The sequence below is a fragment of the Oncorhynchus masou genome, chromosome 22 (genome assembly GCF_036934945.1).
Source record: "Oncorhynchus masou masou isolate Uvic2021 chromosome 22, UVic_Omas_1.1, whole genome shotgun sequence".
Taxonomy (NCBI): domain Eukaryota; kingdom Metazoa; phylum Chordata; class Actinopteri; order Salmoniformes; family Salmonidae; genus Oncorhynchus; species Oncorhynchus masou.
The window spans coordinates 16,943,001-16,968,627 of NC_088233.1; the positions used below are offsets into that span (position 1 = coordinate 16,943,001).

Genomic DNA, 25,627 nt, shown 5'->3' on the forward strand with positions numbered 1-25,627 from the left:
CATTCAAATCTAATTCTACATGTAATTTGACTTTGTTTACATTTGAGTATTTTAGCAAATGCTCTTATCTAGAGCGACTTAGTTTGTAGTGGTGTGTAAAGGTTTTTCCCTCTCCTTGCCCAGCCTCAGGTCCAGCAATACAGCTCCTGCCACAAGGAATGGAACGGAAATTATGGGCTGCATCGGCGGCCGCACGCTTACATCCCTCCCACGGTACACGGCCACGCTTTCACCCCCACCCACAACTCGGGGCCTCACCCCCAGACCACCCTGCTCTCCTATCCTCCCTCTGCGCCCGTCGCCCACCTCCTGGCCTCGCCCTGCGCCCAGCGGCCCGTCCTACAACCCGCCTTCGGCATCTCCCACCCTGGCAGCATTGTCCACCAGGTGACCATGGGCATCAACCACCGGCTGCTGCCCTCACCCACCATCCACCACCAGGGCCAGTTTGGGCCCCTCTTTCCCCCACACTCCTATATCGCCTCGCCAGCCTATACAGGCTTCCCCCTCAGCCCCACCAAACTCAACCAGTACCCTTACCTCTGAGCACCAGCCGCCCAGGGCCATAGGCCAGCAAGGGCAGCCAGAAGTGACAATGTTAACCAAGGCCTTCATCCGTCATCTCTCAAGTTATGACAGAGAAAGAACCCCCCCCTCCAGGCTTCAACAAATCATGTTTGTTGATGATGATAGGATTTAAACCTGGGGGGGAAAAAGAATGAATCAACGATTAAGAAATTCTCACTTTTAATGGGTTTTTGCACTTTTGTGCTACAGTGTCATTTGGAGCGTAAGTCTCACAGTACAGTCTCACGGTACACATTGTTCTCAGGCCTGTTTCTCCCCCTTTTTCTATATTGCCTTCTACCTAGCATGTGTGCTAGTCACATCACTCGTTAAGCCATCCCAGTCTCCAGTGCTAGGACAAATGTCTCCGTTGGTTCTTTGTGGCGTAAAGGTGTTCCCTAATGACCTAGGTGTTTTCAGTGTGTACCGTCAGTGGTCTGAAAAGGTTGTTCCACACGCTGCATGACTTCGCATGGGAAAAATAACTTAGTAAAGTTGTTGACAGTTAGATGTCACTCCTGTGTACTGTGAGACTTACTACATCGTAACCTGTTCCCACACCTACTAGTGCCTTCAATATCTGAGGTTGTTAATGTTACTTCTGGTGTTTATAGATGTATCATGTACTGGACTGCAGCACTTGAATATCTGATTATTTTCACTCATATGCTTTTGCCTATCAGATAATCAAATAAGTAATTCTTATTTGGGCTCATTGTATTTTGGGGGTAAAGATTCACTATGCAGAAATCACTCTGCCATTTCCTGTTTGCAAAAATTCAGTTTCAGTTTGTGACAAAACAAGCAAGTATAGAGTAGAGAATCATTGTACCATCTAAACCGCTGTGAAATATATTTTCCATAACCAAAAATATTGTATTTTTAGCTGTTTGAAGCTGGTGTACAAAAACTAAACTTAAGAATGGGAAGCATAGAAATAGCGCACATAGCTACTGATTCTTAGACTTGCTTTCAATGAGAAGGACAGATCTAGAACACACATTTCTGTATATGTGAATTTTGTCCGGTAGCCCAAAAAGATGCATTGCAGCTTTAAGCTTATTTTATGCTTTAGGCAAATGTTTATTTGGTTTTGGACTTTTCCTGAATGAACTAATGTACAAACAAAAGGTGAATTATTTAACATTTGAGCATCAATTTCTAGTCACTAAGTACTTAATTACTAACAGTATTGACACTGTTTACTGGAACTGCAATACAATCTACATATAGCCGCTGGTTTTCTGCGTTATTGTATTTACAGCCTTTTTCTTAGCGTAATAACGACGTGGGGCATGGCATTGACTATAAACAAACATGCAAATAGTTGGTTGATTCTTTGTATGATCTCATATCTTCAGAAAACTGTAGTGTTTTGATATACCGTCTATTAACCTAGTGTATCATTGCTGGACTATGTAGTGCTTGACAAGGTGTATTGGTTAAGTGCAATTTCCGCAGTAGACTTATACTTTATTTTATTGTTTCATTTGTTGAGGTTTGTTAATGTGTCAACTGCTTATTTTATACATTCTGTCAGGGAGGAAATACCATTTTGTGTGAATTGTTTTTAATTGCTAGTGTGTGAATTAGGTTTTTGTTTTTTCTTACTTACAAATGAAAATGCTTTTTCAGCACCAAAGACTGTAATTCATCCCAAGCAAGGTAGCTACTCTTTCTTTTCCCGTTGTCTTCAAGTATACTGTAGTCATGAAGATGGAATATATTGAGAAAAAATATATTTTAAAAAGGTTTGTTTTAAGCATTTTGGGCAAGTTATATCATATATCTTGAATGCATCATAGATGAGCTGCTATGTACTGATTACCACTTCAAAATAGCTGTGAATATAGGGGATTATCTTAGTTCTTACTATGCATTCTTACTTTTGTATAGTTCTAATTACCATATACTAGAAGTGGGTTTTATTTGAGTATAGTGACTGGCATACAGACTTGTTAGTGCCTCTGTATATTTGCTTTGATGTTTGAAGTGTGATTGGAACTACTGTATTACGAGTAATGGAATGAAGTGTTTTGTTGTTTTTGTGTGCATATAGCATCAGTATTTAATATTTTTAATCATAGGTTGGGTTCATCATTGCATACAGTAGTTGTGTTGACAATTTTGCTTATCGATTTTAGTTATTGATCTGTTGACATCCTGAAAAGCCTAAAGATGATTCACATTATTGATTGACAGTTCTATATTACCATGCAGATATATTTACTGCAACCCCTCTATTTGGTCCCCACCTTTACATTGGGTTATAGAGATGCCTTCACGTGTGTAATATTTGTTATGAAACGCATCAGTAAGCACTTGTTAAACTTTCAATACGCTCATCAGGTTTGGGTTGTGGCAAAATCCCACACAGTTTTCATGAAATTGCTGTGGTCAATGAAGTGCTTGACTAATATTGATTTTTCTAGCCATCTATTTTAATTAAGACTATTAATTATTATTTTTGTATCTAAAGTAAATTGTGAAAGATTTTCTACAGATTATTCTTATCTATTCATAATGGATCAATTTGAGGCAGATGGGTGTGAATTATTAAACATTTTTCTGTCATAACTCATTAATCCAAACAAGGGCAACTGTCAAATGATGACAGACTATATTTTCTAATCTTGCTAGCCCTTTTGTAGTCTTTCAATACATTGTGGACTGTGAAAGATTGAATATGTTTACTCACTAGCCCCCCAACTCCAGACACACAAATAGCATTTTTCTCACTCTGACAGTGTCTACAACTAGTGCCTTTTCAAATTTTGGTCAAGAGAACTGTTGGTTGATAACTCCATGGCCCCTAGCCAGTCCCACTCCTGCAGAGTCAAGTGTGGCAGTAGAGTGAAATGTGGACGCTCCTCAACAGAGCGGAGTATTTCCTACCAGAGTGGTAGGATGTTGGGATTATGCAGCCTCATGTTTTATCAGGACTTCTGCAGCCTGTTCAAATCCTCATGTTTCTCACATTAGCTACACAGTGAGAAAGCACTCTGCTTTTGGACTCAAGTGTACAATTTAGTAGAGCTGACAAACACAATGCATTCTCCTTTCTGAGGAGCTCTTCTGGGTGCTGGCTGTTATCTTCAGATCACCCAATCCCAATGCTCAACCTTAACCATATGGTCTGAATCTATATAGCTTTTCTACAGAACATAAAAAGACAATTATTCTTAGTCAGGGAATATTTTATACATATAACACTCAACACAGTTTTGTCTCTTTTTTTTATTGAACATGACAAATGCAAAGCTTTACATACACTGTGAATGTATTTGTGGAGTTGAATTTTTGGGGGCTTTACAGACATGACAATGTTTTTGTTGCATTTTTTGATGGCTACAGATATTTATATTCTGTATATGATAAACATCCATATAGCAGCATCTGTTTTGATTGATCACTTGTTGGTATTTGCTTTAACAACCCACATACACACAGATTAGGTCCAAAGTTGTCACTTTTTAAGTCTATACTGCAACTAATGTATTATGTTATGTCATGCTATTATAATTAATTCAGGGTATTTGTATTGTCCAATATGCCACTGCATTAATCTTCAATCCTTTCCACTTGGTTTGATTGCTTTGGATCTTGTTTGCAGTTATTTCACCTGTTAGTATAAGTTGTATTACACTTCAAGTGATAGGGTAATACACGTAGTAAACACAGCATATAGACTTTATTGCTAAATTGGAAGTGTTAACTGTTTTATTGTGTAGTTTCTGTGGCTTTATTTTAATATGCTTTTGATTTTATGCTACACTAGTTTGCCATGTAGCAACTGCACTGTGCAATATAATATGAGAACTGGGAAAATTTATTTTTGATGTAATGTCTCTTACAGTTTGCGGTCGTATTTCTCTCTAGTTCTCAGTGATTTCAATGTGACCAAGCCTTATTTACTTTGTCACAAAAAGCGGGTTTTCCTAGTGACTGTTGGAGTGTCAAATTTAAGAATTGATGGTGTACTATTGTAAAAATTCACTTTGAATAAAAAAAATATTGCTTCACCCTTCTTGTTTGTGAATTGTATTTTATGAGTAGTACAATTCATTAAGTTGTTGACGATACTGGGGTCCAAGCCATTAGCACCATCCAGTGCAAGCAAAGTAGAAGTGCAGTACCGATATTTTAACTTACTGAAAATGTGCATAGGGTAGGCTACACACATCACATTTGATTTACTTGACAACGTTCCTCAGCTGATGCCTGGAGTGTTCCGAATGGTAGCAGACGTTAATGTAGGCTGCCATTTCGAAACCAGAATGTTTTTTTTTTAATGACATGTAGTTTATGTAATACTGTTCTCAACCCTGATCTCAATGTCTCATCACTAATGTATGCGATGTCATTTGCTAACCCTGGCCCCAGCTGGTGAAGCTCTCCTTTAACGCTCAATATACATTTACGGATATCTATGCAAATCAAATTGGTAATCGAATTACGATAAATTAAAATAGGAACTATTTTGGGTCGGTTTAGGTTTGCCGTCTATACCCACAAGAGGTCGTGTGTTACCGTGAGGAGATTGCAGTCAACTCTGGCGTCACGCCGCGACGTGATATTTTTTCTAATGAAATGACGGGTTCGACTTGTAAATATTCCAACAAGGTAGCATAATTGATCACTTCTGCGTTTTGAACGGGAACCGTTTTCCGTCCGAATCATTAAATGTACTTCTATGGTTATGAGTGCATCTTAGATTGTTCGTAAATAATAGCTTATTACGCGCTAGCAGGTCCAAGTGGTGCATGGACTGTTACCTCCAGACGCATCACACACAAGGTTCAATGCTGCCGCTTTCTGTCAACCTCCGGGAGAGACTTTCGGAGAACATCGTCCGCAGTGGAGGATTTATCAAATGTATTTGTCAATATTAAGACTGTTAGATGTATCAAGGATAAACAAATGGCTTCAAAACAAGTGCATAACAGCCTCGATGATTTAATTGTCAGCGGAATAAACAATGCTCCCGCGATTGGCTCGATTGAATGGATAGGTGTGGGAATGGGAGCCACCTTATGTTTCCAGAAAAACGGAAAGACATTGGGACTGGATCGAATGTGGACTAAATATATTTTATCAGTTGGAATGGTTTTGCTTTTAATGCAGTCTGTCCTAGCTGCTGAAGGTAAGACTTATTATTTGGTTGTTGACAACCTGTTCGAGTAGTATGTATCTTGCTTGGTAGGACTAACTAATTGGTCTTCATCGAGACGTTAGGCTGTATATGACCTGCGGGTGGATGGGGATTGTATTATATAAATATCTCAAATTGGTTGCACTTTTCTGGTGGAACTCTTCGTACCCTGTCCCTGTATTATGACCATCGGTGCACATACGCGGATAATGACCGTGGAGAAAGTAGCAGATCTTCTGGTTATTTTTGTCAAAATAGGAAATTGTGATTTATTACAACAATCAATATTCTTAGGAGACCACTGTATTTCGCAATTTGCAATGTAGTATATGTGGAGGGGACATTTAAAATATTACGCACAATAATCTGATTGCGCCTATTTTTGTTTTAAGCAAACACATTCAGACAATTAGACATGCTAAATCAATATAATTGTTGATTTTGTAATGTGGCCTCCCAGCCTCTTGTGTTTTTCGAAAGAAGAGAATCGCTGGTGTGGCCTTTGTGCCTGGAGTGGCCTGTGTTCAGCAGTCAAGACTGCAACGCGGACAATTATAATTACGCTTCTTGCTTATTTGATCGACAGTGATGGCAGCATTTGTGGAGGTCACTTACCTTCTTGAAATAACATAACGTGTCATCATTTTTAAATAATGGATTATGTTGTCATACGAAGCAAAATGCCACTAATGAGATATGTGTTTTTCTTTTCTGCCTTGGACCTGGTGTTTAAAAGGCTTAAACCAATAATTTGACCATGGGTAGCAGTTTTCACCTAATTTTAGCTTTCCAATGTGTATTTGTTTTCTACATTCAAGTAGGAAAAACATATTGTGATTCAGCCATAGGCCTGCCTTAGCCTTTATATTTTCAAGTCCTCTCAGATTGCTATTATATCCCTCTTTTCCTTCATTCATGAAACCATATTTGAATACCTTGCCATTTGGCTGTGGGCATGGGCCAGATCCACTTGTGGATGTGAGGATGAGGTGTTTTGTCTTTAATGAGCCCACAGAGCTGTTGCATTAAGTCAACATGGAGCCAAATATGCTGTGTTGCCATGGGAACCGATCTGCCTAACATTAATTGTTTTCTGACAGGGAAATATATAGCCTGCCCTATAGCATATGAATAACCAGTACAAACTACAATTTGGTCTGCTTTAAGCTTTTAGACAATAGTGTAAGATTGAAATGCTGTGTGATTTGAATAGTGCATGCAAATGAAATGCTTCTCCTTGTAAATTATGGCAGAAAGGATTTCACACTGCTCAACAGCAAATAACAGACATGTTTGAGGTAGAGTAAAATGCATGCCTAGGCCTATACCCTTTAATTAGCAAGAAAACACTATTTTGTGCTCCATTTTATGTCCAATATTTTTCTACCAATTACACACAAATACACATTTCTTTAACCAGGCTTTCCAAGCTGTGGTCACGACATGCAAAATCAACATTGGTGTGGAGAAAAGAGCAGCAAACTGGTCTTGGAACAGCCTGCTGCATTCTGGTGTGCTCATAGAGTATGCTACTGGTTAAGGAGGTTGTATTCAGATGAAAAACCAGTGTATGTATTTCTCACTAATTATGACCACGGCTGTTGCTGGTCACAAGGCAATGAATGCCCAATAATAATGAATCTGTCTTCAATTACTGATCAATTATGCTAACCAGGATTCCCATTCTGCTGATAATGGCTTTCAGTTTTTCTGTATTTTATGCCTGCTGCTCCAGTTGGATTTCTCCTTGGTATCCTTTATAAAGAATTAGCTGCTCAAAGGATGGTGGGAAAATGTGGGCCCCTTTGTTATGTCCTGCTTGTTAGCCCCTTATACAATCCCATAATAAGATGCCAACAATTAGGATTATGCCGCAATCAAATATTAACAGTTGTGTTGCTTGGGAACTCTTTTAAGAGAGTGGCCAAAACATGGCCTGTACAGCACCTTTCCCTGTACACTCTTCTGTGCTTCATTAGGCCGATTGCCTGTGCTGTGGAAGTTAATTATGCATTGCTAGATCTTAAATAGATATTTCCCTTTTACATGAAATACATTATGCATGGAAAGCCTCTATAAAGCATGTGGGTAGGATGAGCTTGTTGGCTAATTTGATTTCTAATCCCGATTTAGGTATAGTACTTATTTATTTAGTACTTATTTATTCCTGATCTTTGGGGGAGGTTATCTATTGATCTGAACAGGACAGTGTTTGAAACACAGTTTGTTTATTTTTTTGAAAATGATGTGCTAACACCTTGATGCAGAATACTTCATTTTATATGCACAGTACATTATACTGTATGCATATGTAATGCATGTTAGTAATTATACTATGTGTGTGTGTGTTTTCCAAACTTGGTCCTGGGGCCTTGGTTTTTGCCCTAGCACTACACAGCTGATTCAAATAATCAAGCTTGAAAAACCAAAACGTGCACCCATGTGAGGCCCCAGGACAGAGTTTGGGAAACCCTGTAGATGCCTACTACTCTGCTGCATAGTCCAGTAACTGTGTGTTTATGTTCCCTTTTTAACACTGTAATTCTATCATAGGGACACATAAAAGTTTCTCAAAACTGTATGACAAGCTTAATGTCCCTGGAGATTGTCCATCAAAACGCTATGTTTTTTAAATGTAATTTCTGTCATCAGGGAATAACGTTGACCCCAAACCAACACATTAGGTAACAGGGATTTTACAGTAAGTCTTTCATGAAAATGTAATCAATCTTCTTAAGATTAAATTACGAATATCCAGATGGATTTATGTCTCCGTCTCCTTGAGCAGTTCTGAACTCACAATGTATTAGAACGCCCTTTCGTCATCGCTCACAGTGACTTCTGTGTGACGGCCTTGATAGTTGCTGCCTGCTGTCTAGCAGCAGTTGTTCAATTTGTGATGGCCTGGGAGGCCTCAGTACTGACTGAAGAGAAAAACACAAAGAGAAGGGCTGGCTGTCTGGCCTCATTGTAGACCTGAGCAGACCAGAAGATCAAACTGAAAGATACTGAAACAGGAACAGACAAAAATAATCAATCAATCAATCCAATGTATTTATAAAGCCCGTCTTACATCAGCTGATGTCACAAAGGGCTGTACAGAAACCCGGCCTTAAACCCCAAACAGCAAGCAATGCAGGTGTAGAAGCACGGTGGCTATGAAAAACTCCCTAGATAAGCCAGAACCTAGGAGGAAACCTAGAGAGGAACCAGGCTATGAGGGAGAAATAACTGCTTTCATTCATTTCAGCACTACCTTACAGTAGCTGTGTGTAGTTATTTATTTGGCACAACTTAATTAGAGGGCTTTGCAATAGTGCTGGATACCTTGACGCTAACGCAAACTAAACCTGTCTGGAACAACCCCATTTACATTTTAGTTTGCAGCTTTAGTGTCCGTTTAGAAGCCACTTGTATCCTCAACCTGCGGAGAGCTTCAAAGATGCTACTCACTGTATGACTGTCTATTATGTAATGGGAAAGGAGAGCCAAGTGAGTTCTGGCCTTTTAGCTCATCTAATGAATACTATATTCCATGGAATCAGTGACACTGACCATAAGAGCCATTTAACAAATGTGTTTCCTATGAGAGCCACAGGATCATGGGTGACCTCTATCAGATGAATGCTTCTGATTCCCGAGACGATAATGAAATGGCTTCTGTGCTCACGCCATATGCACCTGCAAATCTCCCACGACAGTAGCTTATGAAACAGCTTTGAGCCACAGCAGGGGACGAGAAAGGGCAAAAAGCATGGCCAGAGGTTCGTTATTGGACGAGTCACATTGGTTTGTGCAGCAGTTTTGGCATTTATTAAATAAAAAATCAATGCATACTTTTATGTTCAAAGTCTATCAATCGAAGTGCTCACGCTTCCCTGGGATAGACTATAGCTAGGGGCTTCGCGACTTACTGTTTGGCCGCGTGAGTCAATATGAATTCATCATAAAAAATACAATTTGTAGGGCCTCCCGAGTGGCGCAGAGGTCTAAGGCATTGTTTCGCAGTGCTAGAGGCGTCACTATGTTTCAGAGGACGCATGACGCGACCTTCGCCTCCCGAGCTTGTTGGGGAGTTGCAGTGATGAGACAAGATCGGAATTGGGGGGGTGTAGAATACAAAATAATGCCTGCCAGTGTGTGTGCATGCATTTAACACGTAGCTACACAAGGTCAGGTGACTGACTGTGTCCTAAATTCTCTTTAACCTTAGTGCCAGTTCTGACAGTTGATCGTAGTGACAACTGTGAATTCCTCACACGCCATCTGCATTTGAAAGAAGCTATTAGAAATGGATTGAACAAATATTCTGATGATTACAATATTGGTTTTAGGGCTACTGTATGCAAGTCAAATGTACACTTGCTTTTTATGTTGAATTATGTACATTTCTTTATGAAAATGTTGACAAAGTATATCTTTTTGAATGATCTTTAAGGCATATGCCCTACACTAATTATAATTAAGGTCAATCGTGTCAGTATCTTGTTTTGCCAAAAGGCCATACGCTGCTTCTAATTCATTGAGCTTTTAGTGTTGGTCTTGTATGTTTGACTTGCTCACATGGGACATGATATTGTCTGTCTCTGGATCAGTAGGCTACAGAGAACGATTCAACAACAACTAATGCAGAGTGAAACAAACTTTCCCAGTGCTTAGGTCTTACTTCTGGTCCCCTGAGGTCAGTTTCAACTCCTCAGATATGAGAAATACATTTTCTCACTGCTCTTTTGGAGGGTGGTGCTGGAAAAGCAAGACGCTCATCTACTTTTAATATGGTTGTGATTACCTGCTGCACCCCTGGGACTTTAAGCTGCTGCTTCGCAGCAAATGCAAGTGCGTCAAAAGGTGTTTCCTAGGATGCACTGAGGTGAAAATCTCACATGCTCTCCCTTGCAGGAGCTTAGAAAACTCTCAATATTTCAGTCCCTGGTAGCTGTGATGCTTACCAGAAGAGAAGGCTACATAGCCAAACTGAGCCTGACTGAATACAAAATAAACAAGGCCTGTTGAAATCCATGCTCCATCCATTGTTGTTATTCATTATCACTGTCACACAAGCCATCAGGTTTGTTGTGGAAAGTGAGCATGGCAGGATCAGTGTTTGTTTGTTTGCCAAAGTGGATTCAGGGTGATGTAATGGTATTTGCTGTGTCCCCTTTCTGTGTTGCTTTTCATGAGCTCCAGTGGTAGACTAGAGCTCCCCCAGCAACATCACATGACTGTCTTTCTTCTTCAAATCAAAGGCATGCAGCAGAAAGACCAAAGAGCCTCCTCAGTGCCCCTTACAGAGAGGATTCTTGGTCACTGCCTGCCTGCCTCACCACAATATACCCAGATTGTCAACTGCATAATTTTCCACTCTCTGCGCATGTCCTTATGTGGCCAATTTTAAAATTGTTGTGGCTCAGAATGTCACACTCTTGCTTTGTTTTTGCTAGACTGCCTGACCTACCCCGAGCCAGAGAAATGGTCACATGACTGTCTTATCTAGTCACATGGGACCCAGTAATGCCTGCCCAGATGAGCTGCTAACCTTCTGCATCAGTGACATCACAACCAAGTTTTATTTATCACATTGGGAAAGCATCCTTCACTTGCAATGTGCTAGTTACCTTGTTTAGTCCTCCAATGGTATGCATTAACACCACACCTTGTTACTTTGTGGTTTAACTAGGCTTATTATTATTATTATTCTTTGTGTTATGATAATTCAGTTGTACTAATGCTTTTATAAAAAACTTCAAAAATATTTTGGGTACTACCAATGTATGTATCATTAAATGACCTTTAGGAAATATTGCAGACTGTTGCTTTAAGTGTGTGACAACTGAAGTGCCAGAGTATGTCCATCATATTCTCCCAGGACCCAGGAGTGTGTGACCACTGCAATATAGGTCACACACAGAGCCTGGGCTCCAACAACACAGGAAACAGAATATAGCACTTTGTTTGTTCTGAATCTATTTTACAGCTGTCTTTACCAGCCTGTATGCAGCACTGTCACGTCATTGGCTTCTTTCAACCCTCTAAAAATGTTTAATACCCTCCTTAATCGTAAGCTGTGCAAAGCTCAGGCTCTGGTTTGACTTTTCGTTTTGCATTTATATGAGTTAGCGTGCAGTAAATGGAAAGGGTTTACTGCGATAACGTAATACCGTGCTCCTATAAGTCTGCCTTCAGCTCTTCATTTCTGGTAATGTCTTACCTGGGAGACAGTGCCACTGTCTTTCAATCACTGTAGCCTATGTGGTTTAATGCTTTTACATTTTATATTCTACTGATTAGTAATATTTCATGACTACTAATTACAGTACTATTGAATTACTGTAAATATAATTCCATTGACTCTATGGATGGAACGACACCTCTTAGAAAGCAGTGTTGTTGCTATGCTGTGTCTACAGATGCGTGCTGAGATGCAGTGTGACCTCACTTAGCAGGTGTCTGTGCAGTACCGGTCAGGGTAAATGGAAGCCATTTCTGTTATTCTGTTGTGTTTGACAAACAAAACAGTGAAATATTAGCTGAACTTTCATATAACTCAGAGCTCAAATCTGCCAGCCATAGTGTCACTGCTGTATGCCCTCTGTCCATACTTTATGATTACATTTCCTCATCTGCCATATCTTCAAGTCAGAGGACATTGCTGTGATAAAACATTTCCAAACATACTCCTTAGACTAGTTGAAAAATAAATGTGTCTTAAATTGGTGTTGCTTCGCTAAATGCAATACAATATGGTACATATTTTGTCATTTTTCATATTCACGTTTCCTATGTTTTGCTTGTGGAATAAATTGCTCTAATCAGCATTTAAGGTGAATATTTAATTGTTGCCTTTGGGCCCTGTAGTCTTCCTGAAAAACACTGTAAAAGTGTTATTTACTCTGTACTGTAGATGCACTATTTAACCCTGCGAGACAGATGGACACTATGAATAGTTTCAGGAAGTGTGTATCTGTCCATCCTGTTGGAAAGATGTCACTCCATGGAAAGCACACCACATTGTCTCAATGGGTTTCATTTCACTTGGACACTTCCCCAGCGCCCCCTCCTCACCACCTGCGCCTAGGATGGTGATGCACACGTTTCCTGCCCGCACGGATCAGTGTTCTGAATGGGCAGAGCTTTTTCATGAACCCCAGGATGGCTGGAGCAGTCGTGTTGTCAAATGAACCCAATTGCTGTCCACTGCCATGGCTCATACCTCTCAGTGAACTCTCAGTGCTTCTGATGGAGGTCCCCATATGTTGCACCCTGTCAGAGCAGGTGGCTTTCTGTGGGGGTTAGGATAGATACGGAAGAGGTCTTCAGTGTGTCCTGTCTTGAAGACACCAAATGCTGTCACACTCACACTTCTGATCTTATAGGGTATTTTAGAATGAATATCTACTGGTAGGGTTGGCAATATAAAATGTGCAAACTCATTGTCATATATATTCATGGACTTCTTTTGATTATTGGTTTATCAGAGCTTTTTATAGGATTAATTGATGCTAGTTCTTGGTAGATCCATTGTTTGATATGAACAGTTCAGTGGGGAGAGTTAATGGGAGACAGAGGGATTGCATCCTGGGAAATTTAGGCACAGGCCTGGTTGTACAAAACCCGCCTGATTTGGAAATCCTTCTTTTTAAATTAAACAATCCTCCGATGAATAAGTTGAGAATGTGGGGGAAGTTCAGAATGGAAGTACTGTACAAATGCGCTCTGGAGATTTGCCAGTATTTTACCGGCTGCCTTCCAGAAGACAATAAACCCTGCTAGCTGCCCAATCCTCATCGTTCACTTGTACTGAGGAAAGGGGCCTTTGAAAACACCACCACTGTATCAGCACAGAATCCCAAGCTATAGCTTTCACTCGTAGGTGGAGATATGTTTTTAAATCACAGCAGCTGCTTACGTGTGTCCCAGATATGTACTTAACATCTAAATCTATTCCCTATGCTTATCCTGAACAAAACATAAGTGACCTACTTTTATTTATTTACCTTTATTTAACTAGTCAAGTCAGTTAAGAACAAATTATTATTTTCAATGACGGCCTAGGAACAGTGAGTTAACTGCCTTGTTCAGGGGCTGAACTACATATTTGTACCTTGTCAGCTCGGGTATTTGAACTTGCAACCTTTCGGTTCCTAGTCCAACGCTCTAACCACTAGGCTACCCTGCCGCTCTAACCACTAGGCTACCCTGTGACAGTGGGAACTTAATGTTCCCACTGTCACAGTTTCATAATGATACTCCTGGATGACTGAGAAGTGTTTGTGTCCTCACATGTTCTGCTCCTTGGTGTGAAGTCTGTTTCTCCCTCCCTCATGTTGTTGACAGGAGGGCACGGCCAGGCTTAGTTTTGAATAACAATATTTCATATTTTCAAGATGTAGTTATAGATTGAGGCGATGTTGATGAGAAACATGAGAGACAGTCAAGACGTCATCATCAGGCCTCTGGGATTGATGAGTCAAATAGAGAATAAATGAGTTCCTCCCTTGTTAAGTCCCATCTCTCTCTTTGTTTTTCAGATGAAGGGCATTACAACGGGTCATCAGGACATGCAGCTCTGCCTCAGGACCCAGCTGTGCCCTCTAACCTCTCTGCCAGGGCAATGCCAGTGGAGGATTGGCTCCTGGGCGCTCTAGCCGTGCCCACAGACCCATCAGGGGCGACAGCAGAGAGCACCAGAGAGCAGCCAGGGTTCTCCTCTGTACTGACCCTGCTGGCTAGCTCAGACCAAGAGCCACAGGCCCCAGTGCAACCATCAGTACTAGCTAATGCCTCCTCAGCCATCAACAATGACAATCAAACAGCAGGAACAACAGACCCTTTGTCGTTAGCCCCTGTAGCCAACAGCACCTCAAACACCAGCTCAGGTAGGACCCATGTTCAAACAGTCATCCATACCATCTAATAGAAGAATAAAAATATCATAGGTACAGCCTCCTGACTGTGGTTAAAGTCTACAGACTAGAGATTTTGTTTCCTTATCCATCAGCATGCTCTGCACATTCATTCCCTCAAAATCCACCATTTAATTTCGTTTTGGTCCAGCCCAGTTCCACATCATCCTGCCCCACCCCCTCCATCGTCTACCTCCCCGGTGCCTGCTGCCTCTCCCGGTCTGACATCATCCTCACAGTATGAGACATCATCAAAATGGGGACATTATTCACCTGATATGAATTACCTGATGTGACATCATTCAAACGCTGTTTGTTGTCTCATTGCAGAGGAGGCGGTCAGCAGTTTGCCTGCAAACCCAGATTTACCAACAGTCCCAGTGTCCTCTCTGGCCACCCTGGGGGAGGGAGACTCCACCCTCCCAGACAATGTGACTAGTCCTTTCTCTACTCACACATGGAACACCACCAAACCTGCAAGGGCTGACAACTACACCACTATACCATCCACCACAGCGGCACACACCAACCCAACACCAGACACTGTGACCAATGACAGTCTACAGCTCACGACTGTGACCACCACGACCGTCACGCCCCTGACCGTGACCACCACAACTGTGATACCCCAGACCACGACAGCTTTGACCACAGAGGCGGTTACGACCATACCCCGGACCACTACGACAGAAACCACCTTCCAAGAAACTACATTGATGACAACCACAACTGACCCACCCACCACGGCGACGACAACCACAAGTGCTCCCACTACCACAAACGCTCCCACTACAAGTACAACTACCACTGCACCGACCACCACTTTGACTGTCACCACCACCACCACAGAAACCACCCCTGGACCAACCACAACTGAATCTCCTCCCATCAGTGCTGAAGAGGAACGTCAACCATGTAACATCACTGAGAAGACCTGGGTCAAAACAGGTATGGGCTCTCAGTTTACAGCTCAGTTTGAACAACCTTTCACTAACATACACTGTGTTGTTTCTTTGAGTTGTTACAGTATCTTTACAACCATTATAAAAGTCCTCTGGTTCCTTCCAAAGGATGTCCCATCCTTCACATCCAGAAGACTGACACACCTCATGTATGTGTTTTCCTCCACAGTGTTGTCTATGCAGTTGAGGAGGAACAGGCTTGATATCATTGTGAAGCAGAATCTGTCTAAAGGACTCACCCATGCTCTACAGAGGGCCTTCAATGACACTAATGTTTATGTCCAGGTCAGTATTGTACTGTACTCTGTGTTCGGATGCTGTTACTGCTGTACTGTACCTGGAGAACAACATGTACACGACCGTTCAAAAGTTTGGGCTCACTTAGAAATGTCCTTGTTTTTGAAAGAAAAAAAAAATGTGTCCTTTAAATTAACATCAAATTGATCAGAAATACAGTGTAGATATTGTTAATGTTGTAAATGACTATTGTAGCTGGAAATGGCATATTTTCTATGGAATATCTACGTAGTCGTACAGAGGCCCATTATCAGCAACCATCATTCATGTGTTCCAATGGCACGTTGTGTTAGCTAATCCAACTTTATCACAAGACTAATTGATCATTAGAAAACACTTTTGCAATTATGTTAGCACAACTGAAAATTGGCCTTTTTTTTAGACTAGTTGAGTATCTGGAGCATCATCGTTTCTGGGTTCGATTACAGACTCAAAATGGCCAGAAACAAAGAACTTTCTTCTGAAACTCGCCAGTCTATTCTTGTTCTGAGAAATGAACGCTATTCCAAAGTGAGAAATTTCCAAGAAACTGAAGATCCCGTACAACGCTGTGCACTACTCCCTTCACAGAACAGAACAAACGGTCTCTAACCAGAATAGAAAGAGGAGTGGGAGGCCCCAGTGAAAAGCTGAGCAAGAGGACAAGTACATTAGAGTGTCTAGTTTGAGAAACAGACACCTCACAAGTCCTCAACTGGCAGCTTCATCAAATAGTACCCGCAAAACACCAGTCTGAATGTCAACACTGAAGAGGCGACTCCGTATGCTGGCCTTCTAGGCAGAGTTCCTCTGTACAGTGTCTGTGTTCTTTTTCCCATCTGAATCTTTCATTTTTATTGGCCAGTCTGAGATATGGCTTTTCCTTTGCAACTCTGCCTAGAAAGCCAGCATCCGGAGTTGGACTTCATTGTTGCTGTTGAGACTGGTGTTTTGCGGGTACTATTTAATGAAGCTGCCAGTATAGGATTGTGAGGCGTCTGTTTCTCAAATACAACATTAACAATGTCTGCACTGTATTTCTGATCAATTTGATGTTATTTTGATGGACAAAAAAACGTTTTTTTCTTTCAAAAACAAGGACATTTCTAAGTGACCCAAAAATTTTTGAACGGTAGTGTACATCAAATATAGTATGTGCCATAGTCCCGTTCAATATTACATCATCCATCTTTGCGCTGTTGGAAAAGCATTTTGTATTAGTTATTATTATTATTATTTTTGCATATCCCACTCCTCCTGAGACACCCTTGGAGTGTGGGGTCACGGCCAGGGGTCAGCCATTATTATTATTTTTTTATTTTTTTATTTCACCTTTATTTAACCAGGTAGGCTAGTTGAGAACAACTCATTTGCAACTGCGACCTGGCCAAGATAAAGCTTAGCAGTGTGAACAGACAACACAGAGTTACACATGGAGTAAACAATTAACAAGTCAATAACACAGTACAAAAAAAAGGCGAGTCTATATACATTGTGTGCAAAAGGCATGAGGAGGTAGGCAAATAATTACAATTTTGCAGATTAAAGGCGACCCTGGAGCAATTAGGGTGAACTGCCTTGCTCAAGGGCACTTCAACAGAATTTCTTTTCACCTAGTCGGCTCAGGGATTCGAAACCAGCGACCTTTTGGTTACTGGCCCAACGCTCTTAACTGCTAGGTTGCCTAGCTGTTACGAATGTTGAGATGGCCACTTCTAAAGGAACTATAGTGAGTGTGTTGACTTATTCTTCCTCTCCTCTTCACCCTATTATTCATGGAGTCCAATCTCTCACTGTGATAGCAGAGACTGAAGTGACTAATGATAAAAGGATTTCAATAATATAATAAATGGTCTCTTGAATTATGGATAGGCTTTGCATTATAGAGGCTGTTAAGAGTATGTGAAGAGAAAGACTCTTATGGACCTTACCAGCTGAATGACTACAACTCATTATTACCAGCGTTTCCTCTTCGGAAATGTCCATTATTCAGCTTTCGTTCTCTCTGTTTCTCTCTGTCTGTTCCTCTCTGTCTGATTCTGTGTGTCTGTCATATTATCTCTGTCTGTTTCTCTCTGTCTGATTCTCTTTGTCTGATTCTGTGTGTCTCTGTCATATTCTCTCTGTCTGTTTCTCTCTGTCTGATTCCCTCTGTCTGAGTCTGTGTGTCTGTCATATTCTCTCTCTCTGTTTCTCCCTGTGTGTTTCTCTCTGTGTTTTATTCTCTGTTTCTCTCTGTCTGATTCTCTTTGTCTGATTCTGTGTCTCTGTCATATTCTCTCTCTCTGTTTCTCCCTGTGTTTTATTCTCTGTTTCTCCCTGTGTTTTATTCTCTGTTTCTCTCTGTGTTTCTCACTGTGTTTTATTCTCTGTTTCTCTCTGTGTTTCTCCCTGTGTTTTATTCTCTGTTTCTCTCTGTTTCTCCCTGTGTTTTATTCTCTGTTTCGCTCTGTGTGTTTCTCTCTATTTCTCCCTATGTTTTATTCTCTGTGTGTTTCTCTCTGTTTCTCCCTGTGTTTTATTCTCTGTGTGTTTCTCTCTTGTTTCTCCCTGTGTTTTATTCTCTGTGTGTTTCTCTCTGTTTCTCCCTGTGTTTTATTCTCAGTGTGTTTCTCTCTGTTTCTCCCTGTGTTTTATTCTCTGTTTCTCTCTTGTGTTTTATTCTCTGTTTCTCTGTGTTTCTCTCTGTTTCTCCCTATGTTTTATTCTCTGTGTGTTTCTCTCTGTTTCTCTCTGACTCTCAGTCCTCTGTCTCATCTCTCCCTGTCTTGGTCTCTCTTTCTCTCTCTCTCTCTGTCTAACTGATGGCTGACTCAAGTTTAAGTCCATTGATTTCCTGCCTGTGCTGTCTGTCTATCTGTCAGTCTGTCTGGGGTGTGATTCAGTGGCTGCTACTCTATCCAAGGCCTCCTCTCCTCTCCCCATCAAAACCCATGTATTATTAGTGAGCCTGGAGGTGATCAGCGGGAGACATCACAAACACCAGCTGTATAGTTAGTGTGTCTGTGGATAGCTAGCTAACACATACTGGTAGAGACTGATGAGGAGTGGGTGGTACTACAAAGGACCAGAGACGCTAGCCTTGACCATTGCCATCGTATTGTCTGTTAACGATAGCGATCAAGATATTAACTACATGTTTTCACTTCTCAGATTGAACGGGATCTCTGCAGCCCTCATAATGTCACCCTTGGGTACTATGTAGCCAGTGGGAAAATGGTCTACATCGCATCTGTGGTAGTGGAGACAGTGAAGGCTTATGGTTTTGACAAAGTGATATCAGACATCCGGCAGCACAGTCCTCTGGTGATGGCTGTTCTGCTCCCTGTGGCCCCCTGGGCCCCTAGCCTCAGTGTCCATCTGCAGCTCAAAACAGGTATGGCGCATCAGGAACAACACAGTGACACTGCTGGATGATGTGACCATGATTGTAGACAATGTTGTACTGTGTTGTTGTGTACTGTAACTGAATGTGCTGTGCTGGTATATTGATTGGTGCTCTGCTGTTTTTAGTTCTCAGGTTCGTAGGTCCAGCGGACAGCATCAACTCCTGCAGTTTTGTTCAGATGATGGAACAACGGCTGGAGAATGCGTTTGAGGAAGCTCAGGACAAAGTGATGGAATCTTACAGCGGGCTTTCTGTTGAGGTACATTTATGACTTGGGATCATATTCAATCACACACAATTAGCATAGTTGTTTAGAGCGTTGTATTTACTTCAACATGTCTGGTTTCGTCTGTGTTTGTTCAGATCCAGAGCACCTCCCAAGTGATTGGCTCTCCTGCCGTGTCTCTGGTCTATGTGGTCAAGAACCAGGCCGCGATCCTGAATGGAACCGTCTCCAGCGGTGTCCTGAATCAGCTGACCGCAGAGCTGGTGGGCTACTTCCTCTTCTTCCCGCCCCTCGTCATTGCTGAGCGTAAGTGCCCCACTGCATCATGGGAAGGGTTTGAGTGGCATGTTTTGCCTGGCTTTTTCTCCTTATTTATTTATTTATTTATTTTCTGATACATGAATATTGATGTCATATCCTTCAGCGATATTGTCCTTCAACGATGCCAGGGTTGAGGTTAATTCCACAAATTAAATTTGAAATCAATTCCCTCTACCTGTAAATTCCATTTAATTCAACTCAAATTCCAGGTCAGTATTTTAATTCAGAGATAATTCAATTAGTCTCAATTCTAATGTTAGTTAAATTCCAAGATTTCAATTCCATGTTCAATATTATCTCCAACAATTCCTCAAATTCCAATCTAATTGAATTCCCTCAGGCTTTTCTGGCTGGCCATGTCACTGTTCAGACTATCTAGCTATACTGGAAATATAGAAATACAAATTGAGATTATTTAAAACTAATCCTGCGGTCCATTTTTAAACCAAGTGCATTAATTCCATTAACTGGGAAATGTACAAATATTGAATTCCAATTAAATTCCAAATATTTATATATGTTTTTACATTTAAATTATAATTCAAACAGTCCAAACTAGAGGTCGACCGATTATGATTTTTGAACGCCGATACCAATACCGATTTTTGGAGGACCAAAAAAAGCTGCTACCGATTAATCAGACTAGTTTTTAATATTTTTTATTTGTAATAATGACAATTACAACAATAATGAATGAACACTTATTTTAACTTAATATAATACATCAATAAAAATCAATTTAGCCTCAAATAAATAATGAAACATGTTCAATTTGGTTTAAATAATGCAAAAACAAAGTGTTGGAGAAGAAAAGTGCAATATGTGCCAGGTAAAAAAGCTAAAGTTTGAGTTCCTTGCTCAGAACATGAGAACATATGAAAGTTGGTGGTTCATTTTAACATGAGACTTCAATATTCCCAGGTAAGAAGTTTTAGGTTGTAGTTAATATAGTATTTATAAGACTATTTCTCTCTATACCGTTTGTATTTCATATACCTTTGACTATTGGATGTTCTTATAGGCACTTTAGTATTGCCAGTGTAACAGTATAGCTTCCGTCCCTCTCCTCACCCCTACCTGGGCTCAAACCAGGAACACATCGACAACAGCCACACTCGAAGCAGCATTACCCATTGCTCCACAAAAGCCGCGGCCCTTGCAGAGCAAGGGGAACAACCACTCCAAGTCTCAGAGCGAGTGACGTTTGAAACACTATTAGCGCACACCTCGCTAACTAGCTAGCCATTTCACATCGGTTACACCAGCCATTAGGCTGATAGGCTTGAAGTCATAAACAGCGCTGTGCTTGCGAAGAGCTGCTGGCAAAACTCACGAAAGTGCTGTTTGAATGAATGCTTACGAGCCTGCTGCTGCCTACCATCGCTCAGTCAGACTGCTCTATCAAATATCAAATCATAGACTTAATTATAACATAATAACACACAGAAATACGAGCCTTTGGTCATTAATATGTTCGAATCCGGAAACTATAATTTCGAAAACAAAACGTTTATTATTTCAGTGAAATACGGAACAGTTTGGTATTTTATCTAACGGGTGGCATCCCTAAGTCTAAATATTCTTGTTACATTGTACAACCTTCAATGTTATGTCATAATTACGTACAATTCTGGCAAATTAGTTCGCAATGAGCCAGGCTGCCCAAACAGTTGCATATACCCTTACTCTGCGTGGAATGAACGCAAGAGAAGTGACACAATTTCACCTGGTTAATATTGCCTGCTAACCTGGATTTCTTTTAGCTAAATATGCAGGTTTAAAAGTATATACTTCTGTGTATTGATTTTAAGAAAGGCATCTGTGTTTATGGTTAGATAGTCGTGCAACGATTGTGCTTTTTTCGCAAATGCGCTTTTGTTAAATCATCCCCCTGCGTTGCATCGATTACATGCAACACAGGACACGCTAGACAACTAGTAATATCATCAACCATATGCAGTTAACTCGAGATTATGATTGATTGTTTTTTATAAGATAAGTTTAATGCTAGCTAGCAACTTACCTTGGCTCCTACTGCATTCGCGGTACAGGCAGGCTCCTCGTGGAGTGCAATGAGAGGCAGGTGGTTAGAGTGTTGGACTAGTTAACCGTAAGGTTGCAAGATTGAATCCCAGAGCTGACATGGTAAAAATCTGTCGTTCTGCCCCTGAACAGGGTAGTTAACCCACCATTCCTAGGCCGTCATTGAAAATAAGAATGTGTTCTTAACTGACTTGCCTAGTTAAATAAAGGTGTACAAAAAAATAAAAAAATTCAGATTTCCGATAGTTATGAAAACTTGAAATCGGCCCTAATTAATCGGCCATTCCGATGAATCGGTCGACCTCTAGTCCAAACAGTCTTATTCAATTTCAATTCCATAAATTGAAGATTGTTGAAATTTGAATGAACATAAATAATCCACTTCATGAGTGTGTGTTCTGAACATGAAAATGTATGCTGTCTTGATTTCATTATACCTGCAGAGTAATGATAATCAGATGTTGAACTCATTTACAAAGGAGAAGTTATGGCTGCTTGCATTTACTGTCATCCAGTATCTTGTTGTTGTGCAGAGAGGAGACTGACAAGTTTACTTCATGCTCAACTTCAAACATTTGCATCACCTTCTGGGTGTTTTACTTCACATAATGGGTAATTTTAGCATGAAGGGAAGATCAGATAACATTCTATTTATATTTACACACTACCTCAGGATCCAAATGAACCCTTTACCATTTGAATATTCAATGCTCGTTCGTACATGATTACAGAGTGTCAAACAGAGAGTTATGAGGGATAAGGTGCCACTGCAAAGTCAGAGGCAACATCCCCGCTGGCCTCCAGCCAGCTGCATAATAGGACAGAAAATGTGGAATTTATCAGGCATGCAGCCTGGCACCCTCTATCTCTCTCTAGCTGTCTCTCTCTGTTTGTGTGTATATTTGTTCACTCTGTCTCCATCTCTCTCCCCCCCTCTTCCTCCACAGCACTAGAATACCACAACCTCAATACATCCACTGCCACCAAGAACTACTGGGTGATCACAGGTAATTAAACGTGTCATTGATTTTCACCAACTGCTAGTTAGTTAATGCTTTGCTCTAATGCTGTGTGTTGTGTACAGTTTTCCCCCAACATATCTGAGCTCCTCTTTCCCCTCTGAATGCTATTGCTGCATTATTTAGAGATTACGGACATCTGCTTCTGAAAGATCACATCGGATCAGAGCTCAGTGTGAAGGATGCTTTCTTTTGTGAGAGATCTCTAAATTTGCCTTTGCCTCTCCCTGTACCTTTCTGCTACTGTCATGATGAGACCACAGTGTGCCAAGGTCAGCCTGACAATATAATGGGACTTACAGGTTTTAAATTGAGGGATGAATAACCATACCTCTTTGTCCTCCACTGTCCCTCTCCCACCTCTTCTTCTCCTCTCTTGTCCTCTTACCTCTCTCTCTCTCTCTATCTCTCTCTCTCTCTCTCTCTCTCTCTCTCTCTCTCTCTCTCTCTGTGTACTCCACTGCTCTGCAGTAATTCAGGATGTTGACAGCTCATCTCTGGAGAGGAATTATCAGAGCTTTGCTAGTTTAATGGAGCAGCGTCTGGCTGAGCTGTTTTTGGTGGCTGGGCGTCAGGGGAGCCAGGGGAGCCGCTTTAGAAGGGCCACCACTGTCGGGGACTACACCGTCCAGGTGAGGTGGGCACACACACGGGTTGCATGCTCACTCACCGATAAACAACCTCTGTTTTATGTTGACTTGCCAGAGTTTCACAATTCTTTGAAGACCCACAGAATTTCTATTCTCTCGTTTATGTTTTGCCACAGATGAATTGTTTTATGTAAAGTCACAGATGATCAGGTTTTATGAGGGGGAGAGAGCTCATGTAATGGATGTTGATCTCTTCCATTTAACACCCCCCTGCTTTATGGCAAGCTTTAATCACAGCCCTTGATTAAACCGTTATGATGTATTATGGACATAAAACATTTGATCTATAATAAAATCAGATTATTTTCACTGATTCATATTAATCCCACGTGTGGTCCCGGAGTGCTGTGTTTGCCCCTTCAGATAACATCAGTCTTATTATTGTAATAGCTCTTTTATGCAATATGACAGCACTGAATCCACCAATTTGTGTTGTTCTTGTTTAGATGGTTGGTATTCGTCGGCTCCCTGGGCCAAAGAATCCTGCCGAAATGACCTACTATGCCCAACTGAACGGTGCCCCCATATCTGGCACCACTGCAGCCAAGACTCTCAGTACCTTGGATTCCCAAACCATGGCTCTAACCCTGGGCTACTTTATCCAGCGCCAAGCCGATCGTAGGTTATCTCCACATCTTTACCAAACAGCTGTAACATTATTATCTTAGATGACATGTATAGAACTAACTTTTCAGTCAGTCACACAGATGGATGCACACAAGTAATTGCAGTATATTTTTGTTTTGCTCAAACTGAAACACATATACAGTGAGTGCACAAAACATTAAGAACACCTGCTCTTTCCATGACATAGACTGACCAGGTGAAAGCTATGATCCCTTATTGATATCACTTGTTAAATCCACTTCAAATCAGTGTAGATGAAATGGAGGAGACAGGTTAAAGAAGGCTTTTTAAGTCTTGAGACAATTGAGACATGGATGGTGTACAGTATGTGTGCCATTCAGAGGGTGAATCTTCAGTTCTCCGTTTGTATTAATAATGGTCCACCACCGAAAGGACATCCAGCCAACTTGACACAACCGTGGGAAACATTGGAGTCAACATGGGCCAGCTTCACTGTGGAAAGCTTTTGACACCTTGTAGAGTCCAAGGTGGGGGGCTGCAACTCAATATTAGGAAGGTGTCCTTCATGTTTTGTCTACTCAGTGTATCTGTCTCATAGACTGTTGAATAGATAAGTGCCTCAATAATGACGTAATGATTGCAAACAATAACACATATTGATAGATGGTGTGGGTGGGTGGTGTATCTATTTTATCTCCATGATTTCCGACAGCTGTGGTAAAGGTCCCGCCGGCCAATCTGTGGATCATGGCCGTGCTGACGCCTGTTGCCCTGGTGATGGTTGTTGTTGTCATGGTCACCGCCATCCTGTGCAAGAGGAACAGGGTCATCTTCAAGACGGGCGCTTTCAGGAGCTTCAAAACACGCTCTAAGGTGAACTTTACATATCTCTTAACATCTTAATGTGCAATTCAGAGAAATGTCACATCTGGGTCTTGGCAATTTATCTTGTGTTCGCTCAATTACTTATAGCCAATGGTGATGGACGCTCAATGAGCATTATGGGGGCGAAATGAGAATCCAGATGGTTCATGTGCTGGAATCGAATCCTCAGCTAAATGTCCCTTTAATTGTCTTCTTGTTTAGACGTCCTATCGGAGGGAGGGCAGTTATCACCACCAGGTATTGACTGAGTGTTATTGTCAGTAAATGCATGTGGCTGTGCTATGGAGAGGACATCCCTCCTTTGTTGGCAGTGCCTAGGGGAAATCAATGGGACGGAGGGGTCTCACCAGGGCTCACCGTCTATGATCAATGGGCCATTCTATACATCCCTGTTCCTTTCAAATGCATAGTAATTATTCTTATCCACCAGGCGTCTTCTCATCCAGTCTCATCTCATACCAGCTAGTGGTTTCATGGTGAAATCCAAGCCATCAGTAATGTTGTTACTGGATTAAATATGGTGCCATTTTGATTCATAGAGATAATGTGGAGGAGCATAAACAAGATCCCCTACCCTAAACATTTCAGATTCATCATGTACCCCGTCGTTTCACAACATGCACTCATGCAGCAGGAGAGAAAGTTGG

At 41.2% G+C, this 25,627-nt stretch overlaps 2 protein-coding genes across 2 annotated transcripts in view; both read left to right on the top strand.

Annotated features, from left to right (window-relative positions):
- LOC135509100 (homeodomain-interacting protein kinase 3-like) overlaps positions 1-4,594 on the top strand; it is a 39,375-nt gene extending 34,781 nt beyond the window's left edge. Inside the window, exon 14 of the mRNA XM_064929433.1 lies at positions 124-4,594. Coding sequence (XP_064785505.1) covers positions 124-546 — 423 coding nt within the window. The 3' untranslated portion in view covers positions 547-4,594. The remainder of the gene's footprint in view (positions 1-123) is intronic.
- The window catches only part of LOC135508784 (UPF0606 protein KIAA1549L-like), a 45,789-nt gene continuing 23,534 nt past the window's right edge, over positions 3,373-25,627 (top strand). The window contains exons 1-12 of the mRNA XM_064929003.1: positions 3,373-3,469; positions 14,248-14,595; positions 14,953-15,570; positions 15,754-15,869; positions 19,014-19,236; positions 19,374-19,507; positions 19,612-19,780; positions 22,786-22,845; positions 23,329-23,489; positions 23,954-24,125; positions 24,808-24,968; positions 25,182-25,217. Coding sequence (XP_064785075.1) covers positions 3,373-3,469; positions 14,248-14,595; positions 14,953-15,570; positions 15,754-15,869; positions 19,014-19,236; positions 19,374-19,507; positions 19,612-19,780; positions 22,786-22,845; positions 23,329-23,489; positions 23,954-24,125; positions 24,808-24,968; positions 25,182-25,217 — 2,295 coding nt within the window. The remainder of the gene's footprint in view (positions 3,470-14,247; positions 14,596-14,952; positions 15,571-15,753; positions 15,870-19,013; positions 19,237-19,373; positions 19,508-19,611; positions 19,781-22,785; positions 22,846-23,328; positions 23,490-23,953; positions 24,126-24,807; positions 24,969-25,181; positions 25,218-25,627) is intronic.